This window comes from Chironomus tepperi, unplaced genomic scaffold (genome assembly GCF_022539635.2).
Source record: "Chironomus tepperi strain 1889 unplaced genomic scaffold, CSIRO-AGI_Ctep_v1 contig_11, whole genome shotgun sequence".
Taxonomy (NCBI): Eukaryota; Metazoa; Arthropoda; class Insecta; order Diptera; family Chironomidae; genus Chironomus; species Chironomus tepperi.
The window spans coordinates 73,654-97,235 of NW_027226133.1; the positions used below are offsets into that span (position 1 = coordinate 73,654).

The window sequence follows — 23,582 nt, forward strand, 5'->3', positions numbered from 1 at the left end:
ATTGCTAAAAAATATTTTCATTTCACCACAACTATAATTTGTATTCATATTCATGCACGATTACTAGCAATTGTAAAACATATAGTTTAAAGTTCATGAATGTATACGCCTCTAAATAGCTGAGTTCATTCAATAATGCAGCAGCAAGCAAAAAAAATGCTCTTCATTCATCCACGTTCAATGAGTAATTTTTAAAATTCATATTTAAAAGGCACAAACGTGAATGAAGAAAAAAATATGAGCAATATATCACGATAACATACACTACACTCTAAATTATCTCAACGGAAGTAAAATATATATATAAATATGTCATTGCGAAAAAGTTGTAATTTTAAAAAAAGAATACAAAATAGATAAAAAAAAAGTCATAAAGAAGACGGTCGACGGTCACGTGAAATTCATGAAAAGTTTTTCATTTTGACCTTCAAAAAATTCATCTTTTTTTTCTAAATTTTCATTCTCAATTTCTATCACTGTGGCTTTATATTTAATCAACCCACAACAAAAAAAAGTCATGAATGAAAATTTTGTTTCGTCCCTTAGTAACTATACACAAGCACGTATATCCAAAGTAGACAAAAAAAAAAATTCGTACCCGAAGATGAGAAAAAATATTTTTCATTAAGTTTAAATTTTTTGTTTTTTTTTGTGCGAGCGAAAAACGCATTAAAAGGCATGAAAAAAAAAAATATATGAAAGAAGAAAAAAAAGAGGAAAAAAAAGAAGAAAAAAAAAAAGTTTCGTAGACTTCATTCATAAATTTGTTAGTTGAATCCTTTTGTTGTGTTAGTTATTCGTGTATGATCGTCTCAATGTGATGCCAAATGGAGGGCATTTTTACAACCAGCAAAATAAGAATTTGACTTATTGCCTGATGGATGTTGACTATTAAATAATGTTTTAGAGCCACTAAAGTTGACATTATGAGAGCATTTTAATTGCTTAATTGTAAAATTTATAAAAAAAAAAGTTGTAAAAAAAAGTTTAATGACAAAAAAAAAAAATTTTTTTTTATATGAAACTTTTTTATGAATTAAAATTTTTTCTACTCACAGAGAGTAGCACACATGCATAAAAATTCAAATCACACGTATTGATTGAGGGGAAATATTTTGGAATATTGGGAGAATTTTCATTCATAGATTTTTATCGATGAGATTATTAAGAATCACTTAAACTTTCATGGATTTCCATATTAGTATAACTCATTATTGCAAAACACAGATTTTTACATGAATGGAAGGTTTGAATGAATTTGAAATTATTTGTGTGGGAGCTCTCAAGTAAATACGTAAAAATGTTTGATTGTGGTCGTGAGTAATATGTAATACATGCACAAATACCGCTCATATTCACACATACATTGACAATTTTGTTTGATTGTGTTAGGTTTCCCCACTTTTTCGAAAACTTCAGCATACTTTTGAGATAGAAAAGTTGAAAATTCATTGAAAAAAATTGGAAAATTTTGAAATTTAATGAAATTTGTGAAATTTGAAGAACTTTTAAGAATTTGAAAATAATTGACAATTTATTTACGAAAATTTTGATAAAAATAACACGAATAAGATCCAAAAAGAGAAAAAGTTGCGTCGAAGTCCAAAACACTTCTCTCAATTCTCATATTTTTAAACTACACATGCATTCCTGTATGTTTTTTCCACACTATTCATTCATAAAATAACTTTTGAATGGTTAAGACATATTTCTTGTACGGGACACAGTGTTTTTTTTTTAGAAAAGAAAAAAAGAAAAGAAAAAATTTTTATATTTTATAAAAAAAAATAAAAAAAAAAACGTCCTGAGTGTGTGAAAGCGGTCTTCAAACGTAAAAAAGAAAGAAAAAAATATAATATAATAATTTACTTCGTGTTTAGCGATAAACTTGGATTCGAAAGAAATTTTACACTTTTCGGGAAATTTTTTTTATTTAAAAAATAAGCCAAATGAGAAGAAAAATTTTTGTGTTTATGAAAAGTGTTATTTTTTCCTGATAAAAAAAAAATTTAAAAATAATTATTTTTTTGTATACATGCAAAAAAATATAAGTAAATGAAAAGGAAGCGAAGAAAAAGTGAAAAAAAAATTACAGTGAAAGTTTACAGTCAAGAATGTAAAAAAAGTAGAAAAAATAATTATTAATTAAAGTGAATTTCGCCTACTTTAAAAGAGAAGAAATAAAAAAAAAAATAAGAAATATCTGCTTGGTTATTCAATATTATATATATGTGCTGTATAATCTGAGTAAAAAAAAAGTAAAATAAAGAAGAATTCAACAACAAGCAACAAGAAAGAGAGAAGATATATAAAGTTGAATGGAAGAGGATATAAATTTTGTGAAAGAAAAAAAAAAATTACTCTATAATTCACGTCAACAAATCTTTTTTTGAGTGTGCAAAAGAAATGAAGAAGAAAGACACGAAATAATAATTTTTTATATATATATATATTATATATATATGTATAAATATAATTTCAACTGAGAGGAAAAATAAGAGAAGAAAAAAGAATAAGAAGAAATTAAAAAAAAGCGCATAAATTTCTGGATTACATTTACAATACACGAATTAAGTTTAACAGTTTTAAAATTTGAAAGAAGTTCAAGGAAGAGAAATAAAAAGCATAAAGAGCAATAGCACTTGGATTAAAAAAAGTTGTGTGAACTGAAAATTTATATATTTTTTTTGAATAAGTGTTGCTACATATCGCCGGTGGATTACTTATAGTATAAAAATGTAAGTTACAATAATTTTAATAGTAGTTTTTTTATTATTTTTACGAATCTAGACATAAACTGATATGATTTCTTCATTTCCGGCGAAATATTCGTTACAAAACACACCGCTTAAACTTTAACGATCATTCACATCAATTCATTGCCTCTTATCAGCACGTATTTTTTTAAAGCATATGTACATCGAAAAACTCTTTCGTGTTTTTTTTTTTTTCTTTCTTATCAACATCAAAAAAGAATTCTTTTTTTTTCCTAACATACATACAACTTTTTTTTTTTATTTATTTTCATATTTGAAGCGGTTTTAGTAAAGCATTAAAAGCACGTGGAAATTAGAGTATGAAACTCTTTTATATTTCATATCCATGCAAGCTCTCATTTCGTATTTTTTATTTAACACAAAAATGAGTCGATATTGATGGAATGGAAAGTTTAAAATACTACAATTTATGACTTAAAGTACACAAGTTCCAATGTAGACAGAAAATAACGTTGATAAGAAGTTTGGGGAATGAATTTAATATATTTTTTAAGGTTTCTGGAAATAAAAAAAAATTGAACAATAAATACGCATTTATTCATGAATATCTTGATAAAATATGTATTTTTTCGAGGAGAATTAGGTAGGATTGTCTATTTCTTGTGGGTTTTACTGATTGGAATCGGAAAAAATTCGATTTGATTTGCAAAAAGTTAAATTTATCTTTTGAAATGTAAAAAATTCATCAATTTTTTTATTTTTTTGATAGCAAAAAAGTTATGTACCGCCATTCAATCTATCAAATTAATATTTTGGTTTAAGATTTGAGATTCGAACTCAATGATTTTGACGATTAAGACTCATTTTCACACTTTAATTAAATGTTTTTACTGGCAAAAAACAAATTAGTTTCTAAATATCCCATAACAATACATTCAATGAGAATCGAACTCAAACTTTTCTATTATTTCAATATTATTGAATTTTTCGGACATTTTAGTGAATGCTGAATTAGTTAAAGCTTTATTTAAAAATCTAAAATCTTAGATCTCAAAGTTAACTCAAATTTTGTATGGATTTTGTCAAGTTCTGCTAAATCTAATCATAAATCAACAACTTTAAAGTATCTAAAAACTTAAAAACTCCTTAAAAAATTAGTTCCTCCAAAAAAGGCATGGCATTGAAGGAATTTTTTATTAATATTTCCTCTCCCAAATTCTCAATTATTTCAACATAAGTACTCTCAAATTCCACATACCGAATCGATAAGTAAATGAATAATAATTCTTTTTTTGTTGTTTTATTTGCTATAAATTTCATATTTAATATGTGTAGTATGACTAAAAAGCTGCTTATCGCACAACATAAAATCACTTCTTCAAGTCACAACTTTATCTTAAATAATATCAAATTTTGTTTATATTTCGCGCTGTGTAATAAAAAAAAAACTTCAATTTCTTTTCCACTTCCATTTCTCGCCTCTTTTTTTTGCTTATTGCAAAATGAGTGTATTAATGTATACACAAGCTCGCAATAACGAAAGAATCTTTTCTTTGCAGCATCATATTGAGCTCTAAAGTAAACAAACCTTTTTTTTTCTTTTTTTTTGATAAGAAATATTTATGTGAAAATGAAGAATTTTGAGTTGCTTAAAGTAAGTTTCTTCTTATTGTTACACTCTCAAAAAATAATAAATGTGAGCGATCGGCTAATGTATGTATGATTAACTCATTTGTGACTTTAATGAGTGTGTCGATGAAATGTTCATATACATGAAGAAAAATTTTTTTATTTTCTTTTTATTATTTTTTTTGAGGGGATTTGCAGGTCGTAGAGACATGACGACGGCATCGTTTACAATTTTCGGAAAAATAAATAAATCACAATTCTGATACGAAACATTTGCAATTGTGTACAACAAACTTTATCAGACGTCAAATTGACAATTTTTTTTTTGGAGTACTATACAGTCTTGACTGCTCCACATTTCTTTTATTTCTTATCAAATTTTTTTCCTAATTTCACTCAAATTGATTAAGTCATCAATCTAGTGATGAGATGAATCTACAATCTAGAATTTGATAAAAATACGATTATTTTTGAAATCTGACAAATTGTTTTTACGATTTTTTTTTAGTAGGAAAATAATCGACAAAAAATTCTACTGGAATCTTGTCAAATAGATGAACCTTCACCTCAGCAATGCTAAAGATTAGACTCATTATATTATTGTATATTTAAATAAGTTTTCATCTAAAAAAAAATATTTTTTTTAAAGAATTTTTTTTTTTAGAAACCGGTTCAGTGCGAATATAAAAAACAGCCACTTCCTAATCATGATTCGTCCCGATTTTCTTCTTCTTCCAATTCTATTCGTTCGCATGACAAGACATACTAAACACAATGAGTGAGTGAGAGAGAAACTAAGAATGAATTCAACAAAAGCGATTGGAATTTTTTAAATTCTTTTGCTTGACTGAAAAGATCTTAATGACAAAAAAAGGCAAAAAAAGAATTTTTATATGTGGCAATAGAGAGCTTTTCGGATTAAAAGGCAATTTTGAGGAATGAGAATAAAAAAAAACAAAATCTTTTGTCTTTTTTCACATAACAAAATCATTTATTTATTTAATTCTTCTTGATTTCTCCTTTAATTCATTAATATTTTTTTTCTTCAACATTTCAAGTTCATGACGAAACTTTGAACTTGCCGCTCGCGCGCATTTATGTAATATGAAAGGGTTAGTTTCTCACGAATCTGCGAGATTTTTCATTCATTGACAAAAAAAGCATTAAGAAGATGAAGAAATATTTAATTATTATATCCTAAGTCAATTCGTTATTTTTTTTTTGTGTTCGACTGCGGCTAATGAATAAAAAAATTCCATCCACAATACAAATCAGTCAGTCAAAAAAGTTTCAACGCCACTCTCGCACGAGATTAAGTTTTTATATTTATTTATATATATTTTTTTATTATAAACTATGATTGAATTAAATTGAACAGAAAAGGCAAAGCAGCTACAACTCCCTGCGCTAAAAAAAAGAGTTGAATGGAGCAGCATACTGAGTGAGAGATATGAATTTAAATAAGTTGAAGCCCTTGAAATGCCGTAGTTGTAACAAATGATTTTAACTCATTTTAATAATTTTGCAAATAATTAATTTGATCATTTTGTCTGCAATGTTGTTTGTGCCTTGACGTTCCTGGAAATTTGTAAAATGAGATATGATATAAATTCCTTGATCTTTTGTTGTGTTTATGTCTGAAAAAGTGAAAACAAACTTATTAAGTTGCATTTCTTTGATGGATGAGTGAGATGTGATGTGTTAAGTTGGGCAAGGGGTGCCATACTCAATTACCTAACCTAAAATTGCCAATTTCAAATATAAATTAACTCATTTCAACTCAAAATCTATTAGAATTAACAATATTTCAATGAATTGACAGCTTATCGTGTTTGGAGATTAATATCTAGACTTCCATTACCTACTAACTCCCAGATAATGTTAAATTGCAAGACTCACAAGCAAAAAAACATTACAACTAATAAAATAACCAATCATCTACATTAATAATGATCAAAACAGACAATTAGCCAACATAAGACACTTAGGTACATAACCAGAAATGTAATTTATTCAAAAAATACGAGTTAATTTATTCATTGCAGTTAACTAAAGTAAGATAGACAATTTATTAAATATTGTAAGACATGCATAGACATTTTATTGGATTTTTTTAATGATAAATGTCCATGGTAAATCAATTGAGTTGTTGTTTATTTATTATTTAAAGTAAGTTGAAGTTGTTAAGTCTGTTGCTGTGGGATAATCAGATTTGAGCTCATGTTACTGTTGAAACTAGAGTCTGTTATGGTAATTTAAGACACAGATAAGAAGTTTGTTGCTTTTTGCAAATATTTTATATGACATAAATGTCGCATGGTGACTCAAATGGAAGGTTGGAGTGAAATTTGAAAATTTTGTGAAAAAATCTGAAAAATTTGTTTAATTCCAGACGAGAATATCTCGTGTTTTTGCAGTAAAAAAATCCCCCGAAATTTCACGCCTAATAGAGTGAAAAGTGATAACTAAAAGCCAAACATGAAACCTGCATTCAAAACTCTTTGATGCAAAAAAATTAGCTCTTAATAATAAAGATATTAGGTTTCTAAAGATAAGAAATTCCACAGAATTTCATCAAATAAATTACATGATTCATCTTTTCAACTTTTAAATTAGTTTCACTAAGAAAATCATCAATTATTCAACTAAATTAAAACAAATTTGTCACAAACATTTCATGTTAATTAGAATACATCGTGTAGAGGCGTTAGATGTTCCAAGAATAGAGATAAATTTAGTATCAAAACTTTCTCAACTTTCATGGATCAATTTTCCAAATAAATAATTAAAAAGGCTTAATGTTGTTGTGTAGGCTCATAAATATTGACAATGAAACTCGCTTACAAATGACTTTTTTTTCAGTTTTCTGTTGGCTGTAACAATAACGAAATCAAGGTGTATTGCATACACCAGCCCATATTTCTCAATGTGTTTCAATTTTGTGTTAATAACAATTAAGAAATTCACTGAGCACAGCAGATATTAATTCAACGATGAATTGAAAGATTTGGAATTGCTGCACATATTCCTTGTGATCTTCCTACAAAAGAATATTGTAAGATCAGATCTGCTTTTCAACAGTTTGCGTGTTTAATTCATTGATTTTTGTTTGTGTGACGTAAGAAGCTTTTTGATGAGGTTTTTGTGGAATTTTTAGAGTTAATGTCAGAATTATTCAGTAAATTAAAACAAATTTGCTTATTTTTTTGGAGATTAATTATCAATTGACCCGCACGAATCTCGAAATGTAGGATGTCCAGCATCAAAAGTAAATTAACCGTATGTGTTACATCTAAAATTGGAACTTTATTAACAAAACACGTTGCTTTTTATGAATGCCGATTTGCTCGTCATTTCCATTGTATGATAGCCATTTAAACCGCTGTTGAAGCTGTTGTTGTAAATATTTTTTTTTAGTTCCTTTTTTTTCATCTGTTTAGCGGCATTTGGCGAGTAACCTTGGCTCGTGTATTTGCTAGTTCGTTAATTTTCTCTCAGATTTGTTATATATTGTCGCTGTGTGTTGTACTTGCAAGCTGATGATCATGATGATGTTGGAGAGTTTTTTTTTTATTTTTTGCCGCTAATTTTTTTTTTCTTCTTATTTTCTAATAGCGCCACTATAAATTCCAACCGTGAAATAAACCTGAATAAATTTACAAAAAATCTTTCTTTTTTTCTTTAATTTTGTGTGTCTATGTAATAGGTGATGACGCCTGATCATAGAGACATGATCCAATTTTGTGCTCTCACTTTGCGTATTTACTTTTATAATGTGAAGGGTCCATGTAACTGTGTCGTACTAAAATATTTTCATTGAATTTTAGTAAAAATTTTATTTTTTTAAAGAAACTCAGCCAAATGAAATTGAAGAATGAAAATGAGATTCTTTTTTTTTCATCGTAGGATCTATTTTTGAAATTGAATCAAACAAATTTGCGTCAAAATAAATAAAAAAAATATATATATTTTTGTTGGTAGGGAAAGAAATACAAGCAAAAATAAAGAAGAATGAAAGAAATTTTTTTTTTCTCGTTTTCATTCAACGAAAAGACTTTGAATTTTGAATGAAGTAGTTTTTTTTTTGCCTACATCACTTCAGCATTGACTGTTGCGTAAATTAGGTCAAAATATCGTTGAAACAAAGTATCAACGAGTTTATTTGATGCCTCCCCATTCGCTAAACAACTATTGCTGCCTCAGCTCTCAAGCTCTTTTTTTCATGTAGTCATTTTAGAGAGACAAGTAATTCAATTGATTTTGATTTAATTTAAACTGAACGAAAAAAGAGAGGCAAAAGAAAAAAAAAATTATTTATGTATGTCTCTAACTAATGTATTTACTGTACATGTTGGATGTGATTGAAAAAAGTTTTCTAAAATAAATTAAAAAGAACGAATGGCCTTTTTGTAATGAATGGGAAACATAAAAATAACAAATAAACCATTGACGATAACTAATTTTTTTGTTTTACATCTTCTTGTATGTAAGGGAGACTTTAGTTAATGAATTTAGAATTGTGAGATGTGTTTTTCTTTACTTTGTGACTTATATATTAGTTTGGGAGTATGTTAATGGGTATTTAAGTGATTTTTATGGAGTTTCGGATTCTTACAGCTTGTGAATGTTCTTAATTTTTTTGATATATCAGTTAAATGCATTAAAAGTGTCTAAAAAGTGATAAAACAGTTTAGTAATTAATAAAAGTTTTAAGAAAATTGTTTAAATCAGTCAAAATTGATTGATCAGTTTCAAAATTAGTGCAAAACATTCAAAATTGATTTAAAACATTCAAAAATTATGCAAAGCATTCAAAATTGAAGTTGGACATTCAAAGATGATGCAAAAACATTCAAAATTGATGCAAAGCATTTAAAATTGTAAACAAAACATTCAAAGTTGCTGAAAAATATTCAAAATTGATTCAAAACATTCAAAATTGATGCAAAACATTCCAAATTAATACAAAATTGCTAAAATTAGTTTAAAATCCTCAAAATAAACTTTCAAATCCTAATAGTGTCTCTTTAAAATTTAAAACATATTCAAGCATTTCCAGTCAGCATTTAAAAGCAAACATGAAGTTAATTTAAAATTCAAAAAAACACCCATTGTGACATACCAAAAAGGCAAAGTGATTGTATGACAAAATAAAGGCATTTGCTGTTAAATTAGTGTCAATTAAAATGAAAAGAGAAGCAATAAAAAGCCGTTAGAATGCTAAATACTGTTTCCTATTGAATCATATCAGAGACACAGTATGAAAATAAAAAATAATAAAAAATCACGAGGCTCATTAAAGTCAATAAACCTTGTGTGTATGTCAAATGGACTTTATTTTTTGCTGTCCCTTCATATAATTTATTCATATTAATATGACGTCCATAAAATGCATATTATGTGTGAATTTATTCATAAAAAAATGTGTGGATATTCTAAAAAGCTTCATCGACAAGATCGAAGTGTGTTAAAAATAGAATTTTTTTAGTTGATACTAATTAAACGAGAGCCAACAACAACAACAACAACAAAAAGTATAAGAACTCATCAATGAAAATAAAAAAAGAGAGATGATATCATGATACAATACTTTCGACAGCTTGTCTTATTTATTTATTATTATTTGTACTCTATGTACAAAAAATTTCGCACACAATTTCAGACCCACCGAGTGAGTAAGAGCGAAAAATAAATAATAATAATGATTTTTAAGATTTTTTTTTTCTTGAATTAAAAAAAAATTTGACTTCTTTTTTTTTTATTCATCTTCTTCTTCGTCTCTATCCTCTCATCCATGTATACATACGATTTCATTCAAAATATTAATAGAAAAGAAATAGAAACACATTTTTTGAGAAAAGAATATGACTTTCAATGTGTTGTGTGTTAATTGTGACTTGGAACACGAAATAAGAAAAAAAAAACTAGCATTTAAAAACGAGAAACAGGAAAACAACTACACTCGCATGCATGAACGACGACTAAAAGGCATCTTGAAAAGAATATATATATATAAATATATAGAAATTCATTCAGAAAATGAAAACTTTTTTTTTTAAATAATACACGTGAGAGGTTTTTTAAAAACAAAAAAAAAGAGACTCGCACAACACATATACTCGCGTACGCACATGTACACATGTGAATATATAGACTTGAGATGAAAAAAAATCTCAACCATACGCAATATGTTGAGCAGTTGACTTAAAAAATTTGTAATTTTTTTGATATCGCAATTATTTGACTATTGACTGTGCTAGGCTTAATAAGCACAATATTTATATAAGTCATGAACATACTTAGTTGACAAAGAAGTCCCACTCAGATGAGAGATTTTTGAAAGCTTGATAAAGAACTTGTATGTCTAGCTTCGCTCATTAATTTTTAATTATAATTTTTTTTTCCTAATGTAAATTGAGCTATTTATAGCCACTTTATGTATTTTATGAGTTGTATGCTTTACTTTTTTTCTGTGTATTAATCTCAATTTTTTTTTTAATGTTCGCATTTTTATTTTCAAAACAAAAAAAAAAAAATATTCAATTCAACTTTCGGTCGTCGCCGTCGTCATGATGCAATCTCTCCGCGCTCTTTGCGACGACCGACGTGTGTATGTTTCACATATGTTTGTAGATGTTTTTCGTTTATTTAAGATGTTTCATGGTTTTTTGTCTATCGAAGTATAGGAGGAAAAATATTAAATAAGAAGAAAGATTAAAATCTCGAAAAAAAAAAAAAAAAAAAAGCTGAAGAAAGAGTTTGGCAACGTCGCAAAACTGATCGTATATACACACAATTATAGTCATTCGCGCTTTTTACTTAATGGAGATTTCTGTTTCATTTCAAATAAGAACTGATCATACTGCTGTTGCTGATTTTTTCGATTATTGCAAAAATATGTACAAGTTCCTTTATTTTTTGGTGTGTTTGGAGTAAAAATCGACTTTTTTTTGCGTAGTTCGGGATGGAATTTATTACTAATGAAAGTCAATAAAAATTCACGACTGTGTACAGTAATACAACAAAAAAGCAGTACTGTATATTTTGGAAGAAAGATCGACACTGTGTTTTCACACATTGTATTTTTTTTTTCGCGCGCAATTCACAACATCTCGAATAAATATAAAAAGTATATGGTAAAGTAATTTCAACGACGATATCCATGAATGTCATTGATATTTCCATTTTACACTCTCTTGCCTGCATATTTTTTTTTTTTGCTAAAAGTGTAATTTTTGTGATAAAAATCCATTTATGGATTTCAATATGACATGGCTGGATTTAACTTTTTACAGCTGCTGATTCGGGTTGTAGTGTGTAAATATTTGATCATAAGTTTTGTGGCTGTTTTTGGCGTGAAATTGATTGAATTGATCGGAATTGATGTTTTAATAGTTTTTGTTGACATTTCGATTGAAGATTCAAATTCAAATTTCAAATGATCGTTATTTTACTAAGTCTTCTAAATTTCATTCAATTGAAAGTTCTAATTTAAATTTTAAATGACCGTTATTAAGACTTTTAATTACAATTCAAATTTTAAATGACATTTGAAAATTCAAATTTAAAACAACCGTTACTCAATAAAACCTTAAAAATGCACTTCAATCCCCAATCCTCCCGCATCATTTCACAACTAGTTTGTATCTTCTCATCGATATTTTATTTAAATTTACTAAATGAATGAATATTTATAATGAGCATACAGAAAATGACTGGCATGATTGCCAGTTTTGTTAGTATATTTAGCATATAGTTAGATATAATTATTAAATTTAATGTCTCTATATTTATATGCCTTTTTGCCACAGCTATATATATACACTCACTCGATCATCAATGAAATTCATTGACTAAATTTGTTTATTGTGCTGTATATATACGATGCTATGTTATTGCCAACTTTATAAGCAATTCGCATTTAAAATTCATTTTTTTTGAATTTTTCCTTCGAGCCATAAAAGAAACATTTATTTTACCTTCTTGCAAAAGGCAAAAAAAAAAAGTCTGTAATGTAATCAAAATGCAGTTAACGAAATAATGCTTTATACCAAAAAAAGACAGAGTGAAAAACGGAAAACGTCAACAGCGTACAAGCGTATGAGAGAGAGAAAGAAGAAATATAAAAAAAAGACGACCGACAACTTAAACAGGAAACACGCCATTTTCGTTTAAAATATAAAAAAAAAATCTCTGTTGATTTCACAGAAATGAAGAGTATATAATGGAGAACGTAGAGAAAAAAAATGAAAAAAATTAAAGTTGGAACGCGCACGCTGTTGAGAGAATACAGGAAATGATAATTATAAGGCTTCCTTTTATATATATTATGTATATACTCATATTATATGCGAGATTAGCTATCATTGCAAGTGACTTAAAAAGCCATTAGCCGAGAGAGAATGAGATTTCAAATTGATTGTGAAGCACCTGATAAGATATATGTAATGAATGAATGAATGAAACGTATATATACATGTACAGGCAGAATCAATGAATGAAAAATGAATGAATGGGTAAATGAAACAAGTTTTCATTTTGTCTGATAACGGTTAAATCGGAGGTACTTGACAGATTCTTATTTTTTTTGCAACCCACGCTCGATGCATCGACTTATGTAAAGTTAGAGACATATGGACTCTCTCTCTCGGATGCCTGCATGCTCAAAACTGTATGAACACAAACAGACATCTTGTTGCCTGTTCCTCCATGTATCTACAATTTTTGCGCTCTCTTTCCACACATTTTGATTCTTTTGGGTAGGAAAAGCCTGCCACCTACGCGTAAATATTTCTATTTTAAGTACTCAACGAATGGAATGAAATGCGAAGATCTTTTATGGTTGCTTCTTGCTGCTAGATACTTTTTTTTTCACTCCTCAACTTGTGTGCCTTCACACACAATTTTATTTGTTTTTATTATCATTATTCTTGTTCTTATTGTCCTCATCTTCATGCTTTTTTTGGAAGTGGAAAAATTTTTTTCGATGTAGGAGGAAAAATTTGAGAAAAATTTCGCAATAGGCGGAATTTTTTGCGTTTCATGAACTTGAATTGATGGGGGTTTTGGAATAATTGGTTAGAATGGTGGCGGTTGAGGCTAAATTTGGATCTGCTAAATTTGAATATTTTTTGAGTTGTATTGTCAACTGAATTGAATGAAATTGCTTATTTCGAGTGACTTGATGTAATCGCTGATTGGGTTCATTGAACTTATCGATTTGTGAATTATTCTTGTTTTTTTTGAAAACTTTGGGATTGATTGATTGGATTTTAATCGCTTAATTGCAATGCAATTGAACTTGAAAATTGGTTTTGTGAGTTAATCTGAGTTATCTTACGTCATTTTTGATATTGAGTAGACTTGATCGAATCCAGTTTATCTGGAATTGTGCAGAATCATCGACTTAGCTAAGCTCTAGGGCTTTATTAGTCGTTCATCACTGTCTGCTCATTTAACAGCTTTAAAATGCTAGATTCTTGCAAAATTTCATTCAAAAACTTCAAAATTGAGCTTTTTTCGCGCCATTTTAGAAAAAGTTGCTAATTCCAATTTTTAAGTAGGTTGCCATCCCCACTTGATCTATTTCCAATCTTAATCCACTCAACCTCATTCCATAAACATTAAAAGCACTAACAATCCACAACATTAAAAGGAAGACATTATCAGAATTAGCAGCATTAGTAAATGTGTAGCTATAGAAAAATTTAATACGACATAAAAAAATAAATGAGTAGATTCCAGCCTCCGCATAAACGACCGTCAAGCATATCTCTCTATATCATGCTATTCCAAGGTTATTATGAAAGCCATATCTCTTACAGCATGTAATAATAATAATAAGAATGACTTTATGTAGCTCTCATTCACTCTTGTCGTACATATATGACGATATAGTCTTCATTGAAAATTTCCTGAATATCATTCACATGTATGGGTGGATGTGTACACGAGAAGCAATAATAAGAGACGACAAAAACAAATTTTCCTAGAAAATTTTCATTCATTTTTCTTGACTTCTTCTTTTTTTGGACTCAAAAGCCGCCTCCGCACAAAACTTTTTTCTATTTTATTATTCATTCTTCTTCCAATTCCATCCTTATCATCCTTCATTGTTTGTTATTGATGTTGAATGTAGATGTAAAGTGAATGGAAGAAGTAGCTCGCGTTACTTTGGTTATGATGCGTGGCATGTAGACATATCCAAATTTAGAACTCGCATTCTTCCATGTTTATTAATGAAGGAAGTATGAAAATAGACGAGAATGACATGCGGCAAAAAAAGAAGGAAAATTTCTCTTTTTTTGCCTTGCTTAGCTCACACCCCCTTTTTTTGAGACTATAATAATCATCCCAAAATGTTCTATCCACCGGAAAGTTTCTTTTTACGTCAAATTTTCGCTTTCTTTGCTCTTTTTTTTTGTGTGATTCTCCCTCCACTCGCCCACTTATTGACTGAATGAATAGGTTCTTCCATGAATGAATTTTATTTCTCCTCCGTACATAAAAACAACAAAATTTTTTATGTCTAAAAATAGCTTTTTCTTGCTACTTTTATATTTTTTCATCATTCGTAGAAAGGAAGGTAGAAAGTTTCTTACTTTTTTTGCGTATCTCTCAATTCATATCTGCCCAAAAAAAAAAAATAAATGGATTTATAATATTCGTAGCTTGTTATCAATGAATTTTAAAGTGGATGTAGTTGAATGTACTGAACTGTGACTACGCACAGATGGTTGGCCGGATGATTGTGTGTGGGTGATGCCTCTTTAAGGATTCAAATGTTGTTGGAAGGATGTTAGCCCACGTAGAGTTGAATTAAATTGAAATTTTCGGAGATAAGGATCTGTTTGAAGTTTCTTTTTTTTTATGAGATGAATTGAATTAGATTTGAGATTGTGAGTTTATTTTTGTCAATTTGAGTGCTTAAGAATTTATATCCTTATAATCTTAATTCTTGTTACTAATTTATTGTTTTGTTGATTATCAAGCGTGGGTTGATTACGTATTAAGGGCATATCGAAGAAGTAATATTAAATTTGTATTGAAGCTTTCGATATGATTCATCTTTAAAGCTTACAAATTTTTATGGCATAGGAATTTTGATCCAGATTACTCTTTTTTGTTGACATTCACTTATGATGTCATAAGTTAGAACGTGTCATAATCTTATTTAATTATTGATTTTGTACAAATCAATTGCAATCATGAGTCACCTTTTGATGGCATCTGAAGATGATTTTAGTTCCAGGATACTTACTTACTTACTGGAACCACGCTCTGACTTGGAGCCTAGGTTATTAAAAAAGGCCTTCCATCTGATTCTGTTACTGGCCACATATCAAAGCTTGTACAAATTCTCTGTTAATTCCAGGATGAAACGAACCATTTTCAAGACCTCGAATTTGTCATGAATTTCGTATGGAAAAGTTTTCCCGACTTCATCCAAAATTCAAGATGACTTCGAGCTCTGGCAATTTTTAAGCTACCAAGTGCATAACTCCTACAGTCTTAGGATTGATTTCTGTATAAAACGGAATCAAATTACTAAGAAAGCTTCAAAAAAGTTCGACATTTCGATTAACACTGCTCCCGGAAAGCACATGAAAGTGAAATTGTCGGAAATTCGGCTGCATGCTGATCCAGCTCTAGGCTGGAGCCGGATTTTACTGAATCTGATCTAAACTGACTTGTCATGAATAGTGACGCTGACTTGTGACCAAATTTTCAAAAATATTTACGCTGTGTGCTGTTCGGGAAATGAAAATGATCCCAAAAACCACCAATCTTCTCTTAGTCATCAATCCATAAATCTTTATCACTCATTTCTATAAATATAAAATGAATGATTAAGAAGCTGATCAAAAAATCCAGATAAAAGTCAATCACACACCTGCCTCCAATTTACCGTACGATAATAAATCGTGCCATCGAGTCCACAATTGACGAGCAATAAACTCTAGTCAAAAAAATGTATAAAATTTCAAAAAAAAAATCTTGACCTCTCTCATTTATATCAGCAGCATCACCAATAACAAAAAGAAGAAGGAATTGCTAAAATATGGCTTATGGAATTAAATATTTTTATTGACACAGAAATAAAATATGTATAAGGAGATGAAATCTTTGATATGGCCAATTATCTATCACATTAAACACGCTGATGAAAATTTTTTTTCTTGTTGATTCCACTTCATTTCGATCATCTTAACAAGTTCCTTTATAGATTATTATGGCATGGCTAATAACTAAACTATTAGGGTGATAAAATAAGAGATTTTACTCGAAAATCTGACACGTGAATTATCAAGAGTCTGGAGGAGATTATTAAAAATATTTTTTTATTTTTTGTTGATAATACTCGCATGTGGAACCTGGAGACTTGCAGACTTTTTACAGTCTATGAGTGAATACAAAATATGAATTGAGATTCCAATGTCTCGTGTAGTTTCTGTCTAGAAATTAATGCACAACTGGCGGGGTTCTTATTGTTTAAATGCTTTGTCGTGTTGGCTGTGCGATGTGATGATTAATTGGGGAGATTGTGGACTGTTAAGTGTGAATTCCGATAGAGGAGCTTTTAAGTCAAGTCAAATTGACTGCCTCGTCCAAAATCCGATTCAAATTCTTAAGAAACTCTCAAAATTTTAATCAAATCCAATTCCAATTTTTAAGGACAAAAACGTATGTAGCAAGACCAAAAACTCATAAATCTCTTCAGTCTGCTTACATAAATCTTCCGAGATTATTCAAGTGAACCAATAATTTTAACCCACTTACATGACAGAATCACAAAAAAAAATAAAATAATTCATGGCACCTTCATATTGTTGCTCTCGATAGCTTATCAGCCTGTCAGCGACGCTTCAATTTTGACAGTTTCCGCAAACATGCTGTAATAATCTTTAATTCAATGTCGAAATTGAAAATTTTTGAGTTTTTTGATTAAGAATTTTATGATTTTTATGGGTTAAGATGTGGATTAATTGTGTTAAGAAGTAGCCAAGTCGATACAATGTCTTATTAACAACTACCGACCAATTAAATTCCCTCGGAAAACTTTAAATTTCGTTTTTGAAAAGATTTTGGAATTTTTTGTAAATTTTCTTTCTCTTTCTTAATGCTTTTTGGTTTAATGCTGACAATAGTCACAAGAATCTCTTTTAACGGCCTTGACAAGGTCTTGGTTATTAAAGAATACATAAAATGTAGTCAAACTTATTAAAAATTCCATTAAAAACTCAAAAATTCCATCAAAATTCAATAATCCCAATAATCTTCTGGATCTTTCCAATTTCCAATTGATAAAAGAATCCACAAAGGATCAAAAAGTTTTTCATAACACCAAGAAGAAGTTTCGTCAGACGTGAAACAAAAAAAATCTCATTTTATGCAAAGACAAAGCCAAAGGAAGCAATAAACGAGTAAAAAAATACAGCCTTGTACACATTAGTGAAGGCAAGAATGAAAAGTTAAAAAAAAATGAGAAGCATAACCGAAAAAAAATTAGCAGGAATGGAATTTGGGTGTAGACAAAGTGTATAGTTGCAGCCATGAAAGACTTCAGGCAATGCAGATTCTTTCCGAAAATATTTTTCTTCATTCTTCTCTTTTATGAGCATGCTGTTCTGTAATTCATAACTTTTTTTTCCAGTCTCTTTTTTTTCGTGCAAAAAAGAATGAAAAAAATCAAATTAAAAAATTTTTTCTCACTACTTCCTGCAATTAATGTACTTACATTTTTCGTTTCTGTACCATTATTTTAATTTTTTTGTTCTTAGAAATTTGCCTTTGTGCTTGAGAAAATTGCAGTTGAGTGTGAATTTTAGGCGCATTTTTAATGGACTTTTGGTGATGGTCGATTGAATTTGGGAATTGATCTGATAGATTTTTGTGTAATTTCATAGTCTGATGAATATTTGTGTAGTGTGGATTTGAATTTAAGTGGTAAACCTGTCCAGGCCATGAATTTCATTAAAAATCTCTTACTCAGACACTTAGTATAATATTACATAAGGCTTTTTACCAAACTTTATTGCTGGCAGGGCTCGAAGTCGTGTAGAGTCGGTTTTAGTCGTGTAGAGATGGCTTTAGTCGTGAAGTGTCAACTCTTCCATACAAAATTTGACTCAACTTCGATCTCTGATTGCAAACCACATCACAAATCCACTACAATCTCATCATCACTAAGAATTCTCTAATTTCAATGTGGGTACGGCATTCGCTCATTTTTTCAGATCAATTCAATATTTCATTCATAAATTCCAGCAAATTCATTAGTATTTTTGTTCGCATCATTTGATATTTAATACAAAAAAAAAAGAATTCCGCTCAAAAAAATTCCACAATTATTGAATGAATAAAGAATTCTCTAAAACAATTCGCAATGAACTAGTAACGAGAGAGTGAGATGGATGAGACACGACAAAAGAGAGATAGAGAATTATATTCAGTTCATTTAAATTGTTTCTACTGTAGTATTCTACATATGAGATAATCTTTGTTATTATTCAATCATTCCAACATCCGCTTTTTTGCTGTTTTTCCTCTCTATGCTAAACACAGTCACATTTTTTTTTGTGTAATGTGCTATTTATTCATAGTGAGATACATTCTTACGCCATAGCACATCTCTCTTTTTATGCTTCCTCTTCTTTATGATTTCTTTCATAGTTATTTTCGCTTTCTCGGTATTTTTATTCCTTAAAAAAATTACAACGGGCCTCAAGAAAACATTTCCTTTTAGGCATTTCATTCTTTACATCTCTTCTCTCCTCTCGTATACATTCATTTATACTTCTTTTGTTGTTAGAAACGTTATTTTTATGTGAAGAGTCGTAGAAGCAATAATAACAACAAAAACAACTCGAGATGAAGAGAAGTAAGAAAAAAAAATGTTAAAGAATTCTGACGAATATTCTGAGAATACAGGTTTTAAAATGTATATACACACATAGAGTCTCTTATGTTGGAATCTTTTGTTATTTTCCATAGATTGAAATAACAATGAATAAAAAAAAAATAAAATTCGGTAAATTCTTAACACTTATTGTTATTTTTCTTATATTCATTGAATCTTGTGCAGCAAATAATTGCACATTCTTACATTTTGAGAGGGAAAATTGATGGAAACTTATCTGAAGCTGATGAATGAACGATCAAAGTTAAATTGTGAAATTCAACGGTCATTTAGAATTCAAAATAATAACGAGGGGACAATAAACCGGGGATAATCCTACGTTTAATTTCACATGTTTACAAAACTTCATTTCAATCAAATTATCATTCAACAAAGGATTAAAAGAATATTTTTTAGTTAACGATGAATTTATCGGCTGCAAAACTACAAATTGATTTCTCGAGACAGCACGTTTTGCACGAAAAGAAGAATAAAATCATATCAGATTATCTGACACAATCATATAATTATCATGTCTATTTATGATCATTAATTAATTTTTTTGTTTTTTTCTTTTCTCTTTTTTTTCTTGAAAATATTTTTAGAAGTATCTTATCTTATGGCAAATCGAAGGCACATAATGATGATGAATATTGAGAAGAAACGAATAATTCTGAATATACTTCATAAGATTTGAGAAGCCGCATCGAAGGAAGTCTATACATTCAATTGTAATACGATAAAATTTGTAGAATTATCAAAAAAAAAAAGTAGGAAGGACTTTAAAGACTCTACTTTGTATTTAAACTGAAAATTGAAAAAAGAAAAGTACGAAAAAGAACTAGAATTGGGAATTTAAAGGCGCTTTATTAGTGTCTACATATGTTTCATGGATCGCAGAAATGGCGGTTCCAATCATCTGGCGCCTCCGAGGCCCCCTAAATCAATACCACGCGTTCATCGACCCAGAGCGCCGGATCCAGATACCGTAGATACAGTAGATTCATCGCCTTCCATTCACATCATCAGCACACATCCTCCATCAATTAGCAGAATGAATAGCAATATAATTAATAACAGTTCTAGTTCCATTAATTCTTCATCAAACTCAACGACGACGACGACGACGACAACAACAAATATAAATCATCGATCGATTCCATCATTTCCACCACCAGTCACAGCACCATTGACACCATTACAAAATTGTAGAAATTCAAGTAATAATAATAATAATAATAGTAATAGCAATAATTTAACATCATCAACAACGTCATCAACAATTAGTACATTTTCACGTAGAAGAACGGAAATGACGCCACAACAGAGAATATCAACATCGGCGACATCAACAAGTTCAACATCATCAACAACAACAAATTCAAATATCGTTCAACGTTCCTTAACTCCATCATTAATAACACCAACAGCAAATTTAATATCAAATGCAATTAATGCAGTGGTGAGACGAAGTCCATCACCTGTTAATAGTAATAATAATATAAATAGTAATAGTAATAGTGTAACACTTCAATTACCTCGACCGGAGAATGAGCGTCTGCCGAATGAGTATGTGGATACGCCATTTACAAATCCAAATCAAACAAAGCTGACGACACCGGGCAGTAGACATTCGCTAGCAACATCAACAGTACCAAATCGAAATAATAATCAATTGAATGGCCACACAATTTCCATTATTGATGGCACTAGTGTATTAAATAATAACAACAATATTAACAATAATAATAATAGTAATCTGAATAATAATATAAATAATAGTAATAAAATAAATTTACCAAATCGAACGGCGGCCGTTCAGCGACCAAATCTGCTTCCAATCACCAAACAGCCATCATTTAGAAATACCAATACGATAAGTAAAAAGGATGCATCTGTGCTGCATCAACAATTTAGTCATTGTCCGGAGGACAACATTATGAATTCGCAAAATGCAACAAACAATAATGGTTTGATTATAAGTAATGCTAGTGATCGATTAAATTCAATAACGTGTCCACAATGTAATCGATGTCGATGTGAGGAGTGTCAACGACCGCGTCAATTACCATATAAATGGATTTGTAATGATAACTTTTTATGTTCGGCAGAAACAATCATTGACTATGCATCATGTTTGTGTTGTGTTAAAGGCCTCTATTATCATTGTGCAAAAGATCATGAGCTTGATTGTGACAGTGAGACAATACGTTGTGCTGAAGATCCCTGCTCGTGTGCACCTTATAAAAGAGCATCGCGATGGGGTTGCTTAAGTGCATTATCACTCCTATTGCCCTGTCTATTATGTTATTGGCCAATGCGCGGATGTGTAAGCTTATGTGCAAAATGTTATGCAAAGCACAGTCGACATGGTTGCCGGTGTAATAATAATTCATCTAGTGCGAATAATAGTCGTTTAAATATAATTAATTTGGCATCATCGCCTGGTCAGGATCAAATCTCAAATCATCATTATCATCGACAGTCAAGTAACATTAATGATTTAACACCGGAGAAAAGGCTTTTAGCAAATGAATATTAAGGAAATCAACAAGATCTACATATTGATGATGGATGTAAATTCTCATAAAACAGCTATATGCATACATATATACTAAAATATAATTAAAATATTTGAATTTTACATCAATTTTGTTTTTTCTCGTCGTTCACTTCAACTCCTATGAGTAAGTAAAGAAAATTGCATTATTGCCAAAACTTAATCAACTCCCACAAACTTCTATTCATTTCATCTTTAATGAATTACACGTGAAACTCAAGAAATACTATTATTGTTATTATTATTATTGAAAAACGTCAAACAAATGAATGAAATGAAAGGAAAAAGAAGATATATTTATTTGTGTATATCCACATACTATATACAAACATAATGTAAACATGAATAATATCTAGAAAAGTTGAAGACGAAGAAAAATTTAAAAGTTTAATTAAATCTTTAAAAGGAAATTGAAATGAAAACATGTATTGTTCATCTTGAACGCGAGCATGCAGCATAGAAAATTGCATTTGTAATTATTTTTTCAAACTAATTTTATTTTTCGATAAAGTAAAAATAAAATTATGACAAAAAAAGAAAAAAATTCTAAATTTATAAAACTGAAAAAGTCCTTGAGTCAAGGACGACGAGGTTCTAGATCGTTGAGATGAGAATGAAGTTAAATTATATTTGATAAAAAAAAAAGAAATTTAAGTTTTTATATAAAACTATTGTAGACATTTTTTTGAGGAAGATTTGAAATACTAAAAAAAAAAGTTTAACCAAAGACTGCAACACAAAATAATTAAAAAATTTATAAAATTTGCGAAAGAAAATGAAAAGAATGATTATTTTTCCTATAAAAAGATATATTATACATAAATGAAAGGATTCACTTTCTATAATTGTTAGATATTCGCAACTAATAGCTCGAGAATATTTCATTGGAATATCAGCCATATGTTGACTTAATTCCATTGAAATTCTCGAACAACTTTTAGGATTTTATTGAAATTTTCTTAACTTCATCAGCAGAAATTTACAAAAAAAATGAAAAAGAATGTCAATCGAATATATGGGAATTAAATGTTGAATATATAAGGCTTTTGGTATCAAAATAAAATTCGAATGAGCTTTTATTCAGGCTGAATTCCAAAATTTTTGCAGCCTGAATCACTTTTTTACTGAGTTATGTCAATTAAAAATGCGCATTTTTGGCTTAAAAAAATTGTTTGAAAATTTGACGCTAAAAAAAAGAAAGAAATTTAGTGGAAACTACTTAAAAATACAGAATTTAAAATGCATCATCATGGGAAAAATAAGAAGTAATTTACTGGCGGATATATGGTTGGTAACCATATGGCACTTGACCGCCTGGCCTGCGATCCATTTTTTATTGTGTTTGTGTGTTAGCTTCTCTTTGTTTTATGTGAAAGTTTATTAGATTGTGAAGCTGATTTTCATGCTGGATAAATGAGATTCTATGGAATTTGAACTATATTGTCTAGATTTGCATTCCTGGATTGTGAATCGTTTGTAAATTTGACGCAATTTTAATCAAATTGAGCAAATTTGTTTCAAATTCAAAAAGTAAGCAGATTTCTATCAAGGAAGGCAATTTTAGAGGAATTCCAACTCAAAAAGATCAATTTTTAAAAAAATCTTCAAACAGAAACAAAGTTTAAGTATTTTTTTAGTCAAACAAACAATTGACGATAAATGTTTCGGGTTAGAAGCATTGCCTCAGCAGGAATCAACCTAAACTGAAATTATACCAAAATATACCTCTTAAGGGTATACCAAGAGGCCATGCTCAGACATCTCATTCAAAAAATAA

The 23,582-nt window shown here is 29.2% G+C and overlaps 1 protein-coding gene across 1 annotated transcript; it reads left to right on the forward strand.

The window, feature by feature from the left end:
- Positions 1-1,703: 1,703 nt before the first annotated feature.
- Positions 1,704-23,582, forward strand: sty (sprouty signaling antagonist). The gene is made up of 2 exons (XM_070635542.1): positions 1,704-2,738; positions 19,851-23,582. Exon 2 carries the CDS (start codon positions 20,135-20,137, stop codon positions 21,785-21,787), a length of 1,653 nt encoding a protein of 550 aa, XP_070491643.1. The 5' UTR covers positions 1,704-2,738; positions 19,851-20,134; the 3' UTR covers positions 21,788-23,582.

What these genes read in the sequence shown, in the direction of transcription:
- sty (XM_070635542.1), top strand. Translation starts at nt 20,135, where the DNA reads ATGGATCGCAGAAATGGCGGTTCCAATCATCTGGCGCCTCCGAGGCCC.